At 40.0% G+C, this 19,028-nt stretch overlaps 1 protein-coding gene across 1 annotated transcript; it reads right to left on the bottom strand.

Annotated features, from left to right (window-relative positions):
• Nucleotides 1–2,793: 2,793 nt before the first annotated feature.
• slc35d3 (solute carrier family 35 member D3) lies at nucleotides 2,794–17,426 on the bottom strand. Its single transcript, XM_023402523.2, has 4 exons — nucleotides 17,015–17,426; nucleotides 13,087–13,297; nucleotides 9,562–9,719; nucleotides 2,794–8,571 (listed from the first exon to the last, which is right to left on the bottom strand). Exons 1-4 carry the CDS (start codon nucleotides 17,237–17,239, stop codon nucleotides 7,813–7,815), a joined length of 1,353 nt encoding a protein of 450 aa, XP_023258291.1. The 5' UTR covers nucleotides 17,240–17,426; the 3' UTR covers nucleotides 2,794–7,812.
• Between the last annotated feature and the right edge of the window lie 1,602 nt (nucleotides 17,427–19,028).

Genomic DNA, 19,028 nt, shown 5'->3' with positions numbered 1-19,028 from the left:
GACATCATTCAAGAGACAGGACATTTTGAGATTAGGTTTAGTTCAGCTTTAAGTTAGCGCATGGTATTACTTATTACTAGAAGGAAAATAAGTTTGGATCTGTTACAGTTTGATGCATGATGATGTCAATTACTCCTCCAACCTAAACAAGCATACAGGTCATTTTTTTCAACCTCCTGATACGACCCATGGGAGCGTCTCTAGAAATAGCGCACCTACGGCGGCAGGCATATGGGACCTTGGTTGTCATGGATACAATCATAAATATTCAGACTGTACCGTGAGCAGTGTACCAACCTTTATCGCCACGATTAGGTTTAGGTACAAAAACTACTTGGTTAGGTTTAGTAAAGGTCATGGTTTTGTAGTAAAATAATACTTCCTCAACATCAGAGGATCTTTGTTGTCATGGTTACAACAATAACAACATCAAATGGTCATGCATAATACAAACGACATAAACTGCTACATTCACATGGGAAGCGAGCACCAATCCCCTGTCTCATATTCCTGTGGTTTGTCACTGCACTTTTCCCTTTGCTCCTGTCATAATTACTACGACCATTAGATGTCACCTAGCAACAAAATGAAACTATGGGTCATAATAACCTGCTGTACAGACAACCTATGGGCTCGTTTTTAAGAAGAGAACAGTCTCTAAAAACATCTAAAAGACTGCTTGAAGGCCCCTAAAAACCTGGTTTTTGCTGAACTGTGATAGTTGAACTACTCACCTTGCTGTAGTGATGCTGAACTGTACTCCAGTACACCATGACATCACTGGTGGGTGTGGTTACAAATGAAACAAAGCCTTAAGAAACTCTTAAAATAATCATAACTTTGCATTAAAATACATTATTAGGCCCAAGTTTCTCCAAATTGTTGTATTTTCATACATTAGACTCCAGAGCTAATATGTTATGTATTTAGCTTGGGTTAAGGTAAGAATAAGGAATGAGGCTAAGCATATAGTTTCAACCCTGTTTCCTACAGATAACTGTCATAAATTACTAATTTGCAACCACAAATTTATTTTTGAGAGAAACACAATGGGACTCAGACTATGGCCACATTTTTCTCAACATAATGAGGGAATGTTTTAATGAACATATTCTACGTAGCTGCAAAACATTCAGTGAAAATGTATTTCATGATAATATACTGTATATCATATGTTTAGATTATTACCACTTGACCAGACCCACAATCATTCCTTACATTAACCAAAGAGCTTTTGTTCTGTGAACTTTACCACTCACTCCTGACTTGTTCTTTAACTGAAAGCAATTATGTTTCCCTACAAAAACGTTCCTGGTAAACCTAATTAGTGGTATTTTCTAAGAGACAGAGTTGTTATACTCGGTGGTTATGTTTGCAGGTTGGAGGCTGGGGAATGTGTAGTCTGCGTATAGTACAAACTAGTGGGCGTGTGCCTCATTAACATGAATGCAAAATGAACCGCTTTCACTGACCTCGTCCTGTCAATATGAAGCTGTCAATATGACTGACTGTTCAATAGAAAACATTTAACCTCCTGACATTAGCACATTAACATCCTCGCAGGTCTCACAGTCACTCTGAGGAGACTTCATCCCATGTGACCAGTGAACAGATACATTAATTTTGTCTCATGCAAGTGTCATGGTTAAAGATCAGCCATTAGTTTTACAACAATGAACTAACACTAAAATGAACTACATTTATTTTTGTGTCAGCCTTTCATGATAAAACACCCACAAGCGAGCAAGCTAACCATGGCACAATCAGACATAAGTTATGAATGACAATTAAGTGTAAAATTTTTGTAAAACATCTTATTCAGATTTTGTTTTTTAAAGTTTGTTTCTTTATTTTGCCATACTGCCCGAAGATTTAATTCTGCAAAGTCCAAATCTCCATATATGAATCGATGAGTTGCTGTTATGAGCGTTAGCATTAGCTTTGAGCTCAGTAAAGCGGAAAAATAAAGGCTGTTCTGAAACTTTAAACAGTATTGCTTGCATGATACAACAAGGTGGATAAAACAGGATAAAACAAAGACTGAAAATGTCTGGAAAAGTGACAATATGAATAAATACTGCAACATTAAAGGTTTACTACCATGCCTCAGGATTTAAACTTTTCTATACCGCCCAGCAAAACTTTGTAAAATGAGCTTCAATGTGAAACATAGATACAGAGAGAACTTTATGTTCATACTTACAGAAAGAAAAGATCCAGACTGCTAATTTTAAAATCAAAAACACTTTCAACAATTAGAGTATGCAGAAAGATTTTCAATTTGCTCATTTCACTAAACTCCAGAGGCCTGAACTATAAAACAAATTCAACAAACCCAGGATATGTTTTCATTATCTGGTTTTACTGAGCCTAACAATCGAAATCACACAATCATGTGGTCATATATTGGTGATTATCAGCTGGGTAAGTCAACCAAGGGTTTCTCAAACATGTTCACATAAAAGGGGGGGGGGGGTGTCTGCAGCAAGTCCACTGGTAGAAGAGCAGCATATTTTACAAACAAAGAGCAAACTCTAATATTAGATGAATATGAAGGAGTTAAAACATAACCCAGGCTAAAAGCAACTGGCAAGTGCAACTGCCAAATTTAGGAAGGACATCTGCACATCGTGAGGGCACAAGTAGATATGACTATAATAACATTTGTGTATTCCATTAAATGAATGTGTCGATTAGATGCATTCTATGATTTTAGTGGTGTTCTTTCAGCTGCAGCTGCAGCGCCGTCAAACGGACTCAGGAGCCATTAAAAAAGTAAATATGAAAACATCATTCAAAGTGGTAACAAGGCTTAACTTTAATATCTTTTAAGTACAACATGTACAAGGCTTCAGTCTCTGCTGTAGGATGAAATCAGTAGACAAAAGAAAAATGACAATGTTGCAGCAAACAGGGGGGAAAAAAATGAAATGAAGACGAGAGGAGGGAGCAGGGTAATCCAGAGAGGTTTGTCCCCTCAACATCCACAAACCAAGCTCCGTGGGATCTTCTATGAATGGTGATGTCATTTTCCAAAAGATTTGATTGGTTAGTAGGCAGAGTTTTTTATACGTGGTGATCTGTTATCTCCAACATAACTTGCTCTGGAGCAGGTTTTAACAGCATAAACTCAGGCTTAAACCTGAAGTTATCTCGCTAACCTCAAATCTTGCTTTGTGGTTGAGGCCTTCTGGACACCGGGCTCTTTATTTACCCGTCTGTCTGCCAACAGCTGAGACACAACTGCACTGACAGAAAAACTAACATTAACACTGACAGAAAGACAAATCATCAGATGCACCAGTCGTAGAAAACCAGTGTTTTACTGCACTGAACTTCCGCTGCGGACATTCGCAATCATTTTCAAGAACGGTTCCTGGAGAGAACTTTGGTAATAATTTGAGGGAAAATGGGAATTTCCTTTTAGAGGAAAACTATATTTAAACCCACATAGATATCAATAATTTTTCATTCATTATTGGGAACTGTATCCTCCACATATGTTGAATTTTATTCTTGTATAAATGTACTTTGTAATATTTAATAAATATAAACAGCAAAATATGCTACAATATGCAGAATGAACAGGACAATGCGTTAAAGGGGGAACTTGTCAGCTGCCTCATATTTATTGTTATATGCACTTGTTTTCTGTATATTTCAACTCATGTCAACATCCAGGCTGTTTCAGCAGGTGTTCAGACGTAAGACAGAAAAAAATACATATTTCAAATACATTCATGCACTTTTGGCATCTTGAATCAAACATACAAAAAGCCTAAAGGCCAGAAATGAAAGTAATTCAGAGAACGAGGTCGTAAATATTCACGTTTTTTCCTTCGAGGAGGCTTCACTTCAGTCACTAACATCTGGGTCACAGTCAAACGTTACATATTGACAATTTTATCATGGTGGTGCCCACTGACTCATTATCACCCAATCCACACATCTGAAACAACAAACAAGTCACATGTCATGCTTTAACAACTATATTTAATCTTTTCTTAAAAGCGTTAATCGTCAAAATGATATCTAAAGCGGGCTGCTCCGAACAGCCCACCCAGCACCCAGCACCCTGCTCTCTGCAGCTCCGGGGGACGTCAGGTCTCTGTCACCGTTAAATGAAGTTTGGGGACTGTGAGAAGAAAAATCAATATCGATCAATACAAGGGGTTGACAGCTTTTTTTTCTCTCCACAATTCAAGATGCCTGAAGCTGCTTTTTTCTCGGTGATAGAGACGGTATTTGAAGGAGAGGAGATAAATGTTTGCTGATGCTGTAGACACGGGGGGGGGGGGGGGGGGTGTCACGCCTCAATATATTTTAACTACAGACCAAATTGTGTCTCTCAAACTGGTGAAACACTGATTGCACTAAGTGCTTTATTTAAATAACATTCCATACCAAACATAATACTAACTTTTACTAAGTAATGACCATAGTTTAGTTACCATAACAACAATCTTTCTCAAGCCTCAACCAAACAATAGTTTCCATGTGCAGATGTTGCAAAAAGTGAGAATTTTTTTTAAATAGAAAAAGAAAAATGAAGAGTTTCATAGAATCGTTGTTTGCAGACATATTGTACTTCAGTGTGTTCCAGTGTTCCCAGTTCCTCTTCCACCTCAAGTTTTCATCCTCTTTGTTTCAAACAGAGAAATTCAACACTATCATTTCCGCCAAGAAGAATATTATATGTGTAATATAACATATAATATAAGACAAATTAAAGACTTTTGAAGATTATATAAAAAAAAAAAGGCCCATTGTCTGTGGTTTGTAATAGTGTATGTGTTAACTCAGAGCTCCTTCAGTCGTCTGAGTGAATAATAAGAGACTTATAATCTTTTCTGTCTGGTTTGTTAACTGCTTGTTTTTCTCTTGAAGCAAATCTTAAAGCTTCAAATGTTTCAGTGAAGATTTTTGAAATGTTCAAATATTGTCGTTTCTGGAATTTTCTACATCCTTGAGTCGATCACAGACAGGAGCCAATCAGCTGTCTAGTGAAATAACCAAGATAAAGATTAAAGATGGTGTAAGATTAACCATTAAAGCACTAAACTTGCATCTAATGTTAAGTTCATTGGAACAGATGCGATCATTAGCACAGAGCCCCAATTCAAAATGTCTGTCCATGATGCTCCAGCCCACACATGGAGGAGACTTGACTCCAGCTGGCTGATAAGAATAATGTGAATAATTCTTTCGGACGTTTGTTCGGCTCACCGGCCCACACATGTCCCTTAGAGAGGCTGATTTTGAATGATTTTATTAGAAACTGTCTCTGAACCGCCTGGAGGAGGGCAGCCTGTTTCTTTAGAGGAGATATGACCTAATACATTGAATTTGTGGTTTAACAGGGAGGACTTTGTCATTTAGAGCCAGATCCTGAGCGAACAGTCTTTATGCTAAGCTAAACAAAGGTGAATAAGTATTTCTCTCTTTAAATGATGTGCCATTGATTTACAGTAAAATTACGCTGCGCTCATGCATTATGTCCTGCACAATCTTTGTTTCAGCTGTAATGCATCACATTGAGGAGGTAAACAGTACCAAGTCATCACTTTCATATTAACATGAATTAAAACACAATGCCCTTTAAAGCTCCATGTAGTCTAAAGGTTTCTGTCCATGTGTTGTTTGATCATAAAGCAGGTTTAGCTTCTATATTAATACTGTGAAAGTATCAAAGCCTCAGTCCACAGAGAAATGCACACAGCCTGTATTCAGAAACTGAGCCTTAAAACCAGCCGCCGGGACTTCTGTAACTTTGTGATGTCACAACAAAGCAGTCGTTGTATCACTCAGAAAACAGTCAGCCAATCAGAAGAGAGGAGGCTCTGAGCCTCTCTTCTGATTGGCTCACCAACCTGTTGTTACTCGAGCTTCAGACAGAAGCTTGAGCGAGGAGATGTCAAACTACACTGAGATGGTTTTTGGTTTTTAAAACCACAAAAATATTCTTATGGATCAACGCTTCAAATAAAACACATGAAAAGTGTAAATATGGGTCTTTTAAAATACCTGGTTGTCAATTTTTATTATTTGTCACACATTTCTGATGGCATCTTTCGTCAGAGCTGACAAAAATTCCTTTCCTTTGAAAATTCTTTCAAACATGAATGTTATTTTGAGCTCAAAGCTCACAGAGACCTTTGTGTCCAAATCTAACCAAAGCTGGTGAACCTGCTACCTTTCCAACCACCACCTGTCCAGACTGTTTTTACCAGCTCTCTGTAATCCGCAGCACAGTGAGAGTGAGAGCCATTCAATGCAGATCTGTTTCTAAAAATAATAAATTAAGAGAGAAATGAGAAAGGGATGTGTGCAAGGAACAAGGTGTGCATTAAAAGAATTTAATTGCACAACAAGGAGACAACCACACACTGCCTTGTCTTGCATGCCTCCACGCAGACTTCAATGTGGGAGGGAATTATTGGCAACTATTTATTACTAGCTGTAAAAAATAATAACAGTTCACAGTTATGTTGATGGAATATTGAGAGCAATGGAGATGTTTCTGCCACTGCCACTCCCTCACAGTAAGCTAGGTAGGCTGGACAGCTACTACTATCTGGCCCACACTTTGGCTACATGCTTGTTTTCTTCTGGCTTGGTAACACGGCCTGAATCTGGCCCATATACAGTTTGATTGTCAGATGCTACTTCCACATGTGGGCCAATTCTGGCACACACACAGCCAAAAAATCTCCCTTCTGTTAACCAATACAGGAGGATAACAGCCAGTATCTGGCCAGATGTGGAAGTATATGGGCCAGACTTGGGCTGAAGACCCTGGTATTTATCTTTTTCAGCTATACCAGTTCACCCACTGGGTCCTATGGGTTAATTTTGTTGTGTCACCGGGTCATGATAACTTCATAAGTGGCACCACAAGGAAACTAAAATAGGGAAAATTTAAAATACTTCACGAATATGAACAGAAAATAAAATTGGAGCCCAACATGACTACATTTTTTTTTCACAACGTTTCATGTCTACGATGATAAACAGACACATGGATGTAATCCAACAGTAGAGAGTGACAGCAAAAACAATCAAACTCATGTCCAGACTCAAACAAACCCAGTGTGAACACAGCCGGAGATTAGTTCTTCTTTGTGGCCAGCGCATGCTTTTACAAGTGATTGAAATTGACCTGAACCACATGTGCGTTAAAGGTTTTAATTCACACCCCCACAGCCAATCAGAAACAAGAATTCAGCCAGAGTTCAATGAAACAAAAAAAAAAAAAGAGAAACTTTCAGGTGCTGTTTGTTTTGCTGTTCCCTGATTGGATGTGATATTTCAGTTTGCACAAGATGCGCTCGTTTTCTTCAGGACCTGCTTTTGTTTGGCTAGCTGTCGGATCAGTGGGGACGCAAACCAAACCAAATCATGCTACACGGTGGCTAGCCTGTTCCCCCACTGCACGCCGCAGAGCTGAAGGAGACAAGAGGCAGAATTTATCTCTGACAGGCAGCTTCTCCCAAAACTCTTCATCCACTTTTCTCCACCAGGAACCTTTTTATAAAAAAAAAAAAATTCTCATCATAAATGAGGAAAATGACGGTTTCCAACAAAGCTGAAGGCCTGTTTTTGTGCTCAGAGCCTTGAGTGATGAAACTGAACTTTTAGCACAAAAACACAAGCTTTCATTGACATTTAGTTTAATGCTAATAAAAGAGGTTCCCGGTGGACACACAGCTTCAGTTTGTCCTTCTCCTTCGCTCCTCCTCAGGTTTCTTTTTTTTTTTTTAATCCTCCAATTCTTTCCCAGTTTTCTATTCTGTCCAGGTCTCTGTCCGACCCTCACGGACTCTGCTGCTCCATGTTATCAATCAAAGGTTCTTTCTTCAAAAACTGCAGATGTCTGATGGACCTCCACACCCCGACATAGCTGTCACTGAGCGACTGACCAGGGGTGGCGCTCTCCTTGTGGAGGTGCTCCCTCTGCATCTCCAGCGCCTCTTTTTCCGTCATGACACGAGAATTCACGCCCGCTTCTCCGTCTCCTCGTCCGCCATCTCCTGTCCACAACTGTCCGTTAGCCAAACTGGCCGGCGCCGCCTCCTCCTCCTCCTCCTTCCCATCGCTGCTCACCACTCCCTCTATCTCCGGTTTTCCTGGATCAGATCCAGTGCCGGCGGCTGGCCCGTCACCGTTCAGCGGCGGTTTCTCTTGGTAAGGCTCCCCGGGCAGCGCGCCATCCTTCCCTGCCCCTTCTAGATCCTCGTACGAGCTCTTCTTCTTCGTCTCAAAGTATTTTACCACGCAGTAGGTGATGGAGCCGACCGTGTTCACCACCACGCCGCCGATGAACAGCCCGGTCGGCGCGACGTCGCTGAACGCCAGCATGCCGACAGTGATGGTGGCGATGCTCTTGACCACGCCGACGAAGCTGGTGGTGACGGCGGAGTTGATGTAGGTGCAGTGCAGCGTGGTGAAGTTCATGGCACAGCCGATGAAGATGCAGAAAACGAAAATGACGGTGATGTGGGGGTCGTTCCAGCCCTCGTATGACCACATGTTGATGGCGTCCATTGAGATGAGGGAGCACACCAGTAGCACCTGAGACAGAGAAAACGTTAGTAAGGACCAAACCAAGGTACAGGGGGAGTGAAGGGGGAGTGAAGGGGTGAAAACAATGTTGGATTTAAAAGACTTAAAAACATGTTTTTGCAAAAATGACTTTGGAGGAAGGAAAAGGATTCAACATGTCTGGTAAACCTCAAGGACACAAAATGTGCTTTGCTGAGTAACGCAACTGTAAGCACAAGAAAGGCCAACAGAGAAGCTTTAAGGCAACGGAGAAAAGGTCGTAAAGGGGAAAGGCAAAGAGAATCAGGAAGGACATAAAAAGGAAATAAATAGAAGTTAAGAACAAAACAAAAAAGGCATGAAGAAGCATTAGCCTAAGAGCAAGAAAGGAAAAGAAGAAAGAGACAAAGACTTAAGAGACAGAAAGAGTTTCAGAAAACTGTGAGAAGAAAAAGAGACAAGGGGAGAGGATGGAGAGAAAGAGAAAAACAAGAAGTAGAGAGAAAAATCTGATCTTAAAGTGAGGTGGAGGTAAAGCTGAGCGAAGAAAAGTAAGAAGAGAAAGAGAAAAGTAAGAAAAAAAAAGAAAGACAGGGACAGACACAAAGACAAAGGTGAGTTAAAGGGAAAGCATGAGGAAATAAACAGAAAGGACAAGGAGGAAAGAAGAAAGGAGGAAACGACAGAAAAGGCAGGCAGAAAAACAGAGACAGAATAAGTAAAAGAGCTAGAGGAGAAACAGAACAAGAGAAAATGAAAATGATGGGGCAGAAAGGTAAAGAAAGGGAGGGAAAGGGAAGGAAAGAATAAGAGGTTGAGACAACAATAAAAATTGAAGAATGAATGTAAAAAAGAAAGGAACAATGAGAAACAAAGAAAAAAAAGGTCAAAATTAAAGAAATAAACAGAGAAAAGTCGAGCAGACAATGGAAAAAGTAAAACTTAACGTTAGAAACCCCTCAGTGCGAATCCAAACCCCCAACCCCTCACAGTCTTAACGCCTCGTTCGACAGTCCTCACCGGTGAGGCCATGATGGCGATGGCGTACTGTGCGGTCAGCGGTCCGTGCTCGCTGTCCAGACTGGTTTTCTGGATCAGGACCAGGTAGGAGGCGTGGATGATCACCGCCAACACGCCGGTGACGTAACCGAAGGGGTCGCCGGTGAGATCGCCGGCACCTGGAGGGAAAATTAAGAGGAAGGAAAACAAGTTTTGACAGTTTTCCTGATGTTTGTGGAATATTTACTTCCCTTTTATTATCTGTGATACGTATTTCTACTGTTGTTATTTCCTGCAATGAAACCTTTGGCTTTTAAAGGAAAAATACAAAAACGAATGGGAGTAACGTCACATTATCATTTCATTTCTTAGATTTTTCAGCTGTATTTGTGTATGAATACCTGGAACTCTATAGTAATATTTTGAGTGATTATGATGACAAAGTTGCGATTTCTTTAGTTCCTGACTTTGTTGCATTGACAAAATGTGAAGTCAGATTTATGCACTGAAGAAAATGAGGCCATGCATGTGGGGTAAGGACACTTTATAAGGTGCTAAACAAAGACAAAAATTAAGTGGGTTATAATATTTCCAGCTGATTCTTTTCAGAATGAGATCTCTCAAATAAAAATGTAATTTATTAATGTTATTTGTTCTAACTCCACCATAGATTATGAAGATTAACTGATGTGTTCACCAAACATGACGTAGCTAGTTTGGTTGGCGCTGTTAGAAAGAAAACTTATACTTAACCTATACTTAACTTGTGGTTTTAATCACAAGCCCAAGGGGAACACCCAGGGGAGCACATACCTCCACAAAGGCCAAACATTTTGTGCAAAACTGTAACTGTAAAACTGCAAAACATCTCGACAGCATCAATATGTTTGATTTTTATATTAAGATCCAGACATTTCCTGAGAAACTGATGAAAATGTTAAAAAAAATGTCCCATCTCTTAATGTTAAGGAAAGTGATTTTAAAAAAAAAGTCTTGGAACTGCCCCTTTAACCAGACCAGCACCAAAATGTCATGGGTTTGATGTCATTAGAAGCTTTGAGATTCCCTATGTCAAGCATTTGCCCTGATGGAGGTCCAGTGAAAAGCCTGGCTCTGTCATTAAAACATGCATCAGACTTCATTTGAATGTATGAGTTTTCTCTAAAGAGGCAATGACAAAAACAGAGTAAACAAAAGGAAGAGTGTGGGAGTTTGAAGGTGTGAAAGACAAGGAATCAGGACAGATGATGAATGGAGTTAGAATGAAGAATGAAGCAGGAGGGGGAAAAAATAAAGAACATACTGAATAAATCCTGTGCTGAGTCTGTATGTAGGCTTAAAACTTACATTCAGCCTGGGAGTGGGACACCACACACACACACACCCACACACACATCTACTCACACAAAAATACACAACTTCAACACCAAATCTGTCTCAGTGGGAAATGTGGATCTGATCTGGACTCATATCTAAAAATGTGTGGATATAAAATAAAAATCATATTATCAATTTTATTTACTGGTTGAAAAAGCCTCCAAATCTATGATTGATTTCTCAGACACCAAAACTGAAATTAAAGGAAGTAAAAGTTAAACATGTTTCAATCATGTTTTATGTGGAATCTGATCAGCTTGTTGCATTGAATCGATCACGATCAGTCATTTTAATGACTTCCCACACATGTGGTTCTTTGTGTGTAAAACTGATTAACCATTACATTAATTTCTCAATTTTAAAAATGCTTCAATCTTTTTTCCCAGCAGTAAATTTTCCTCGTCCATTACTGTTAATGATCCTGAAGGCATGAAAAAAAATACAGATAATTAATTTCCTGAATCAATCTCCTCTGCTGCTCAGTGTTTGTTAGGCAGGAAGGGGGTCGAAACATTAAGTGTGAAATGTGCAGAACATGATTCTAATGGACAGATTCATCATACTGGGTCTAATCTGGGTGATAATCACCTTTTCTCCTGTGATAATGGAATATTTGCATCGTGATGTCATTTCAGCAACGGTTTGTTTGTTAATGACTGAAAATGAGGATCACATGTAAATATTCTGTAAATAAATAAATGAATAGTTGTTTATTATCTTCTTTTGGGGGGGGGGGGTATGGTTCCGGTTAAGCGTTAATAAATGCATCACGTGTCACGCTCAACCAGGATCATAAGCTTTCCCTAACCTCACATTAGCATTGTGAGTCTCTAAACGTTACAATAAAACGTTTAATAATGCTGTAGCTACTGCAGAGCACATATTGTTTCGCAAGATTGGATAATTTGGCAGAAAACAAGCGAAATACACTGTGAGTGAATATTTTCTCCTAGTGGTGCCAGAGTAAAAGTCATGAAAGTAAGTAGAATGTATCATCCATGGATTTGATAGATGTTGAGATATTTCGCTCTGAAACACAAACGTCAACCTCATGGTGGCGCTAAAAGAAAAGTCAGGGGATCACCAGGATTAGTAGGGTTCATCTAACAAAATGTCAAGACCATCACCAGACATCAAGACCAGTCTGGACCAACTGGCAGACGGACTGACATTCCTACAGCCACACAGCTAGCATTGCTAACAACCTGTCCATAGTATTTTTAAAACAAGTATTTCCTTTTAATTATAGTTTTTAGGACTTTTCTCCCCAGAACTTGTCTTCTCAGGTACTTGCCCCCAGACACATTATCACTGTCTACAACCTCTTCTTATTGACCGTTATTAAAGTTACCAAAACCAACCATTAACTTGCGGAGCTTGTTGGTTACACAGTGTGGTATAAAACATTTGTGTTACTAGAAAAACTTATATAACCATGTTTAAATATAACATTACATGAGCATCACATGACAAATGTATGTCAATCATAGCGATAAACCCATTGAACCAACTCTACTGTTCCCCACAGCTCTATGGGGCATTTTAGCATCTTTTAGCTCATTATTTTGGTTAGCGCAATTTTACGCCACATCAGGCAGCAGCTTTCAGCAAAATGTCTCTAAAAACATACTTCACGTTACCTGAAGCTAGCTAGATATTTTTTCTCACAAATTCGCAGAGACCAAACCAGAGCTAAAAAAGAGTGAGTATTATGATTTAGATTGATCAGGATGACACAGCCAAATCAATGCTAATGTTGCTCTGTTGGATGTGTAAATAAGAAACTTTTTTTTTTTGGAAAACAAGTTCAACACATCAACTTACAGATGATGATATGTCAGTGTTGTGTTCACAGCTTGCATCTGTTGCCCACTTGTTGGCTGTCGAGCTGCACACAAAGCCACTATAACAGGGATGCTCATGAACACCCAAACTCACTTATTCTCAATTGAAATATATTGTGATTAAACAATGTTAAAAATTTCAGTAGCTGTTTTGAAATTTTGAAGTACAGCAATTTGAAATAACACAAAAATGGTCACAAATTTCGGTGCAAATTTTGGTAAAATTGCTGCAAATTCAATCATTTTGTGCTGAATAATCATAGAAAATCACAGAGATTCTGAAGACACTGTGTGCGGGTGCCGTATGTGTTCACTGTGTGTTTACCAGCCAATGCAGCTCCGCCGGTGGTGATAAGCACGGCGGTCACCACACCGAAGGACGGCATGCCGTTCCTCAGCACACACACTCCGATGCTGAGCGTGAAGAGCGGCAGGCAGCGCTTGAACACGACATACATGGGCAGGCTGAGGCCACGCAGAGACCACAGGGTGAGAGTTGACTGCAGCGTGGAGAGGATACACACCGAGGCAAACTCCTGCACAGAGAGAGGGAAACACACACACATACACATTTTTGTCACATAAGAGGACACTGCATTGCCTTACATTTACTCCCTGTAGGCTTAATTCTATGTTAACCATGATCACTTGCATGATAATATCATATAAACCTCACCTTTGTACAAAACTCTAAGATTTTCTGATTCACCAAGTGGGGAACAGCTTTTTGTCCTCAAACTCGGGTGAGTCCCCGAAATGTACATAAGACAGATACACCTCTGGCTCTGTGAGGCTATAATGCTCAGCGGTGTAAAGAAAACCAAACTGACTCACTGATCAAACTAAAAAATGATATTGTTAATGCTGATGTTTAGCAGGTAATTACTACCATGGTCAATGATTAAGTTTAGCATTTTAGCATGCTAACATTTTCTGGCATGCTAATTAGCCGTAAACAATAATTAGAATTGTACCCGAATTAGAATTGTCCAAGTTGACTCTAAGTTTTTATTTTTTTAACAAATTATTCAAATTTTCAGTGAGTATTTACAGATTCATAAAACACTGAGATAAGTGCAGTTTTAGCTCCAGTTTAAACATTTTCAACTGCATCATTTGCGCACTACCACAGGCAAATTTCTTTATAATCACCTTTTTCCACTGAAGTTTATAGTCATGCTCTTAGCCTACGATGCCCTGAGAGATTTGACAATCTGAGAATAGAACAAACTGATTTTTTTTTTTTACCTGCTGTGAAAAGATTACCAAAGTTATTACAAGTTTTCACAGCAATTGTGACAACATTCAGTTCCATAAAACCAAGAGAAAGTAAAAGTTCTATCAGTCTGTTTCTCTGAATTACTTCACTTTCTTTCTGGTTGTGGATGATTAATTGCGTGAACCCTGTCGTTCATCTGCCGGTAGCCACCATTTTCCTTCAGGACCTGGATTCAACAAGGAACTGGAAACAGTTCAAAGATCCACGTCAACTCAGTGCAGGCCCTGCACATTCAAATGTTTGGCAGAAATTTCATGCTTGATGAGGGCTGTGTAGCTATAGCCTAGGTTTTTTTTCATCTTGATGGTTGAAGATTAAAGTAGGTTTTAGCCATGGTAACAGCTCTGTCTGGTTCAGAGTTAAATATCTCAACAAATATGTCCTTCATTCACCGGATATTTCTTTTAGACATTCACAGTTCCCACAGAATTAATCCTAATGACTAACTTTTCTTTTAGCACTTCAATCAGATCAACATTTCCTTCAGTTCATGACAGGATTCTGTAGTTCCAAATCTACTAACCAAAACAACCAATAATCTTTGCACTATTCATCCAGCAACTTTTTTTCTCAGGTTTTAGTTTTTAGTTTAAGAATTATCTTATACTTGTACTTCTACTTATACTATATATACTACGAGTGTACTACCGAAAGCAGCTGTGATGTTCCATGGTTTGTTTTAACCTTAATGGAAGAGATGTTTTTATGGTTGGAAAAAAAAGAAATCACATCACTTTGCACTCACCTGGCATCATGTCCGCCTCTCCAGCAAAGTGGCTAAAAAGATTACCCACCACCTGAGAAGTTTGTACTCTCTACACACTTTACTGTAACACATTTCACACACCCCCAAGCGACTGAAATGTTCAGCGTGTGTGACATAGTTTCTCCAGGTCAAATAGTCCTGGATCAGATCTAGGAACCAGAATCCACTTAGCTGTATGTGATGTTTCACTGAAATATGACTTTGTGGTTTCTTTGGTTAATGCATGGTGAGTTGAAAGTAGGAATAAATGTACTTTAAAAAAAACTGTTACTCATTCATTCAGGCGAAATGTGCCTAGTTTTCTGCCTACGTCATTTAGAATCTGAGCCAAAGCAGCTTCATGACCAAGCCCTAACATTTTATATGTATTTTAAAGTCAAATTGAAATTTCATTTCTCACTTCTTTCACTTCTTCAACGAGGAAATAACCTGCAGTGGATCAAACTTTTTGTGGAAGACTGTTCTGTAAAAAACGAGCCCGTAGGTTGTTTGCGCAGCAGGTTATTATGACCCATAGTTATGTTTTGTTGCTAGGCAACATCTACGGTTTGTAGTAATTATGACGGCAGCAAAGGGAAAAGAGAGACGAAGTTCATGTTAGAAGGAGGTTGAGGTGACACAGGAGAGTGGTGTTCAATTCCCATGTGAAACCAGCAGTTTATATTGTAACCATGACAACAAAGATCATCTAATGTTGACGAAATACTTATTGTAACCCAAATCAGCATCTTTTCCTAAACCAAACCAAGCCATGACCATTATTACAGTAATGAAGGTAGCAATGAAGGTGGGTACATGTAGGGGCGAGCCGTCCCTGCCTGCCTGCCGGGGGCGCTGTGTCAGGAGACTCGTAATAGAGGGTTGGTGGACTTGTTGTACATACTTGTTGTACGTACATATATATATACATATATATATATATATGTATATATATATATGTATATAATAGTGTAAAAGCAACAGCAGTGCCTCTAGTGGTCATAAACTTACAGGACACCTTTAACTGACACCTGAGAGCTTGTGTTGCTAGGAGACGAACTGTCAACTTCCGTGGTGCTCCACTGACTGACAACGACTAGATTACAAACAATGATACAAGTCTTTCTCCCCTTTTAAAATGTATCCCTATAACATTAGCTTTCAAACGTAAGTGAGTTTAACCGTCTGTTACTTCGTGCCTCTGACTTGCATCTACTGCTTGTCTTTAATGGATCAAGTGGTGGAGATGGAAAATAACCAGACTGCGAAAAGTCACAGCGCCCAGTTGGTCCTGTGATCTCTGCACACCTGATGTTCCAGTGACAACACCGAGAGCAGAGAACGCTCAAAACTAAAAGCACAGATGTGCTAACATCAGCCCCACAGCTGGTTAACTGGAACTGACTGATTTATTGATTGATCAGATTTTGGAATAGAAGCAACATAACAAACAATTCTGTGTTTGCACCAATCAGAGATTAGTACTAACGCTGTCAGTCAGCACCAAATATTCTCAGTCCCTGGAGAATGACAACAGAAGGAGGGAAACAAACCTTCTTCCTTCCTTCTTCTTTTTTTTTTTGGTCTTTTTGATAAACGGTCCTGCTAACTGTAACAGTCATTCAGCTACTCAAACAATCCAGTTGTCAATCCAGTCAGTCAAACAGTCAAACAGCCAATTTGCATTGAAATCGATATGGTTTTTTTTTCTTAATCGTGCCAAGAATGTCCAGTCATCCATATTTTTCAACATGAAATATACATTATTAACTTTTACTGATGGTGTGGAAACCTTTTTTTTATCACTTTTCCCCCTTTGGCACATTGGCACTGTTCGTGAATCATTGAAACAGTCTGGTGTTTGTCTCAGAACCTGACAATATTTGTGTCCTAATTTTTTTTTACAGCTGCGGGTTGAGAGAGAGGTTGAAAGTTTTAAAATGACTGCAGGGTATCTACAACTACTTTTACTTTTATTATTTCTGTATTTTACAACAGTGGAAACAGATTTGTGGAATGTATTAGATATAGCTCATTAAATTCAAGAAGCATTCTAACTATGTAATTTCGCCAATTTCTCTATATCTACATTTTTTAGTATTATGTTATATTTTCAGCCTGATTTTACATGATCAATCTCCGGGACAAAGGCTCCACTACAAGGATTCCAGTTTTGTGGAATAAATCAAATCCTCTGAAATCTCACAGTCCTTGTTGGCGAGTTTTTACCTTGGAGAGCTGAAGGCTGAACGCGGGGATATTGACCTTCCCCAGCCGCCTGAGGGTCTCCAGAGTAAGCGCCGCGGTGCTGCTGGTCAGGAACTGGATGAGCGTCAGGAAGCTGAAGTGATAATTAGTGATGAGGAACTTCAGGAGGATGTTCAGAGAGCCGGAGAAAACCCCGTGCGCAACGGCCACGGAAATGCCCAAAAGCCGGCTCTTAAACACGTCCATGTTGGTCTGCAGGTCGCTTTGTAGCAGGTCAAACTGGAGATTTAAAGAAAAAGTACCGGTCGAGGGAAACCCTCTCACTGCCCGGTTTAGAGAGGTTTTGTGTCGGGGATGAGGGGGGTGGCGGGGCGGGGGTGGGGGTTTTACGCACAGCCGCAACGCACTGCTGCTGGACGGAGCAACGGGAGGAAAGGGAGGATGTGAGGCGGTGAAAAGCAGCGGTTAGTAGCGTCTGTGGAGGGAAATGAAGCTGCAGTCAGGAGCTTTCAGTGAAAAAAAAAGAAAAAGAAAAATGAAATCTGAAGAGGAAACAGATTTTTGCTTCGGTTCTGCTGACTCGTCGCTTTTCTTTTTCTTTTCAGTCCAGGACTCCTTTTCCCCAGCTGTAAATAAAAACATTCAAAACCTCAGTCATTTTTCTTGTTTTGTTAGTTTCCACTCACACATTCAAGACTTCATCACTGACTTTTTTTCTTTGCGCTTCTGTTTCAAGGAGAGAGAGAGAGAGAGAGAATCCCTCCCAGGAACTAGCAGAGGGAATAAAAGAGGAGAAGAAGTGAATCCCCTGGAATGAAAGCTGCAGCAGAACAGTACGACAGGAGCGCAGCAGATGTACAGGAGCGTGTACAGTAGAGGGGAGGTCGTCCTCTGAGAGCTGCCAGTGAAATATGACATTTTGCCGCAGCGCCTCTTGGCTGTGCACCCGAGGGAGGGAGGGGGAGGGAGAGAGAGAGAGAGAGAGAGAGAGCGAGCAGGGGGGTGGAGGTGGGTATTGTGTCATTGAGGTTCATTCATCCAACTTTTATTTGTACAGCGTAAGCCAGTTAGAGCAGTTCACGGTCTTTTGCGTCTGTTTAAAAGGCAAAAAAAATATAAATGACCTTAAACTTACAGAACTGAAGGGGGGGGGGGGGTTAGGAGGCATTAAATAAAATCTGAATACTCAAGCCTTGAATAAAACCTGATTAAGATCAGAGAGATCAAACAATGACACAATCTGCAAAAAAAAAAGGCACAAGCTGTAAGCAAAATGAAAAGGTTGCTGTTCTTTAACCCTTTTGATTAAACTCTTAAACCTGGTTTGGTCTGAAAGGTAACTCTTTAAATTTTACAAACAAAGAGTCAGAATGAAGTTAAGAGATATTGAACCAAAGTTACACAAACACAAATCAGTTTTTTCTACCTCAGCAACGTGTTTTATGGCACAAAGAAGTGAATGTAAGGCCCTGTGGACGGGCATTTTGTGTGGAAGTGACATGAGGATCCTAAGATGCTTTGCACAGATGGAAGGTTTCAAACAATGTATATTGTACAGGTTTGTGTGAAGACTGAGTCCAGTTCAGACCAAAACACAATTATGGTAACGCTTTAAAATCTCCAGGGAGGATGAATCTGAGCATCTGTTTAATGATCACTGCTTATAATACAGTGTTAAAAATCACTGTTGGAAAATAGCCAATCAGAAGAGAGGATCAGAGCCTCCTCTCTCTCTTTCTCTCTCTCACTAGCAGCTATGAGGCCAAAAAGTTAAATGCCTACGTTTCCACACATGCCTGCAAAACCACATACATCAGCCTCATGGTGGCGCTAGAGGGAAAGTCAGAGGATCAGCAAAGTCAGTAGGATTCATCATCTGGGAACCATGAACATCAGGACAAAATTTCAAAGCAATCTATTTAACAATTTTAAATATTTCTGTTGCACGGTGGTGCAGTGGTCAGCGCTGTCGCCTCACAGCAAGAAGGTTCCGGGTTCGAGTCCCGGCTCGGACGTGGGATCTTTCTGTGTGGAG

Source organism: Seriola lalandi, unplaced genomic scaffold (assembly GCF_002814215.2).
Source record: "Seriola lalandi dorsalis isolate HSWRI2012SDOR001 ecotype SW California unplaced genomic scaffold, Sedor1 jcf7180002053939, whole genome shotgun sequence".
NCBI lineage: Eukaryota > Metazoa > Chordata > Actinopteri > Carangiformes > Carangidae > Seriola > Seriola lalandi.
This window is presented reverse-complemented; position numbering and strand designations above follow the sequence as displayed.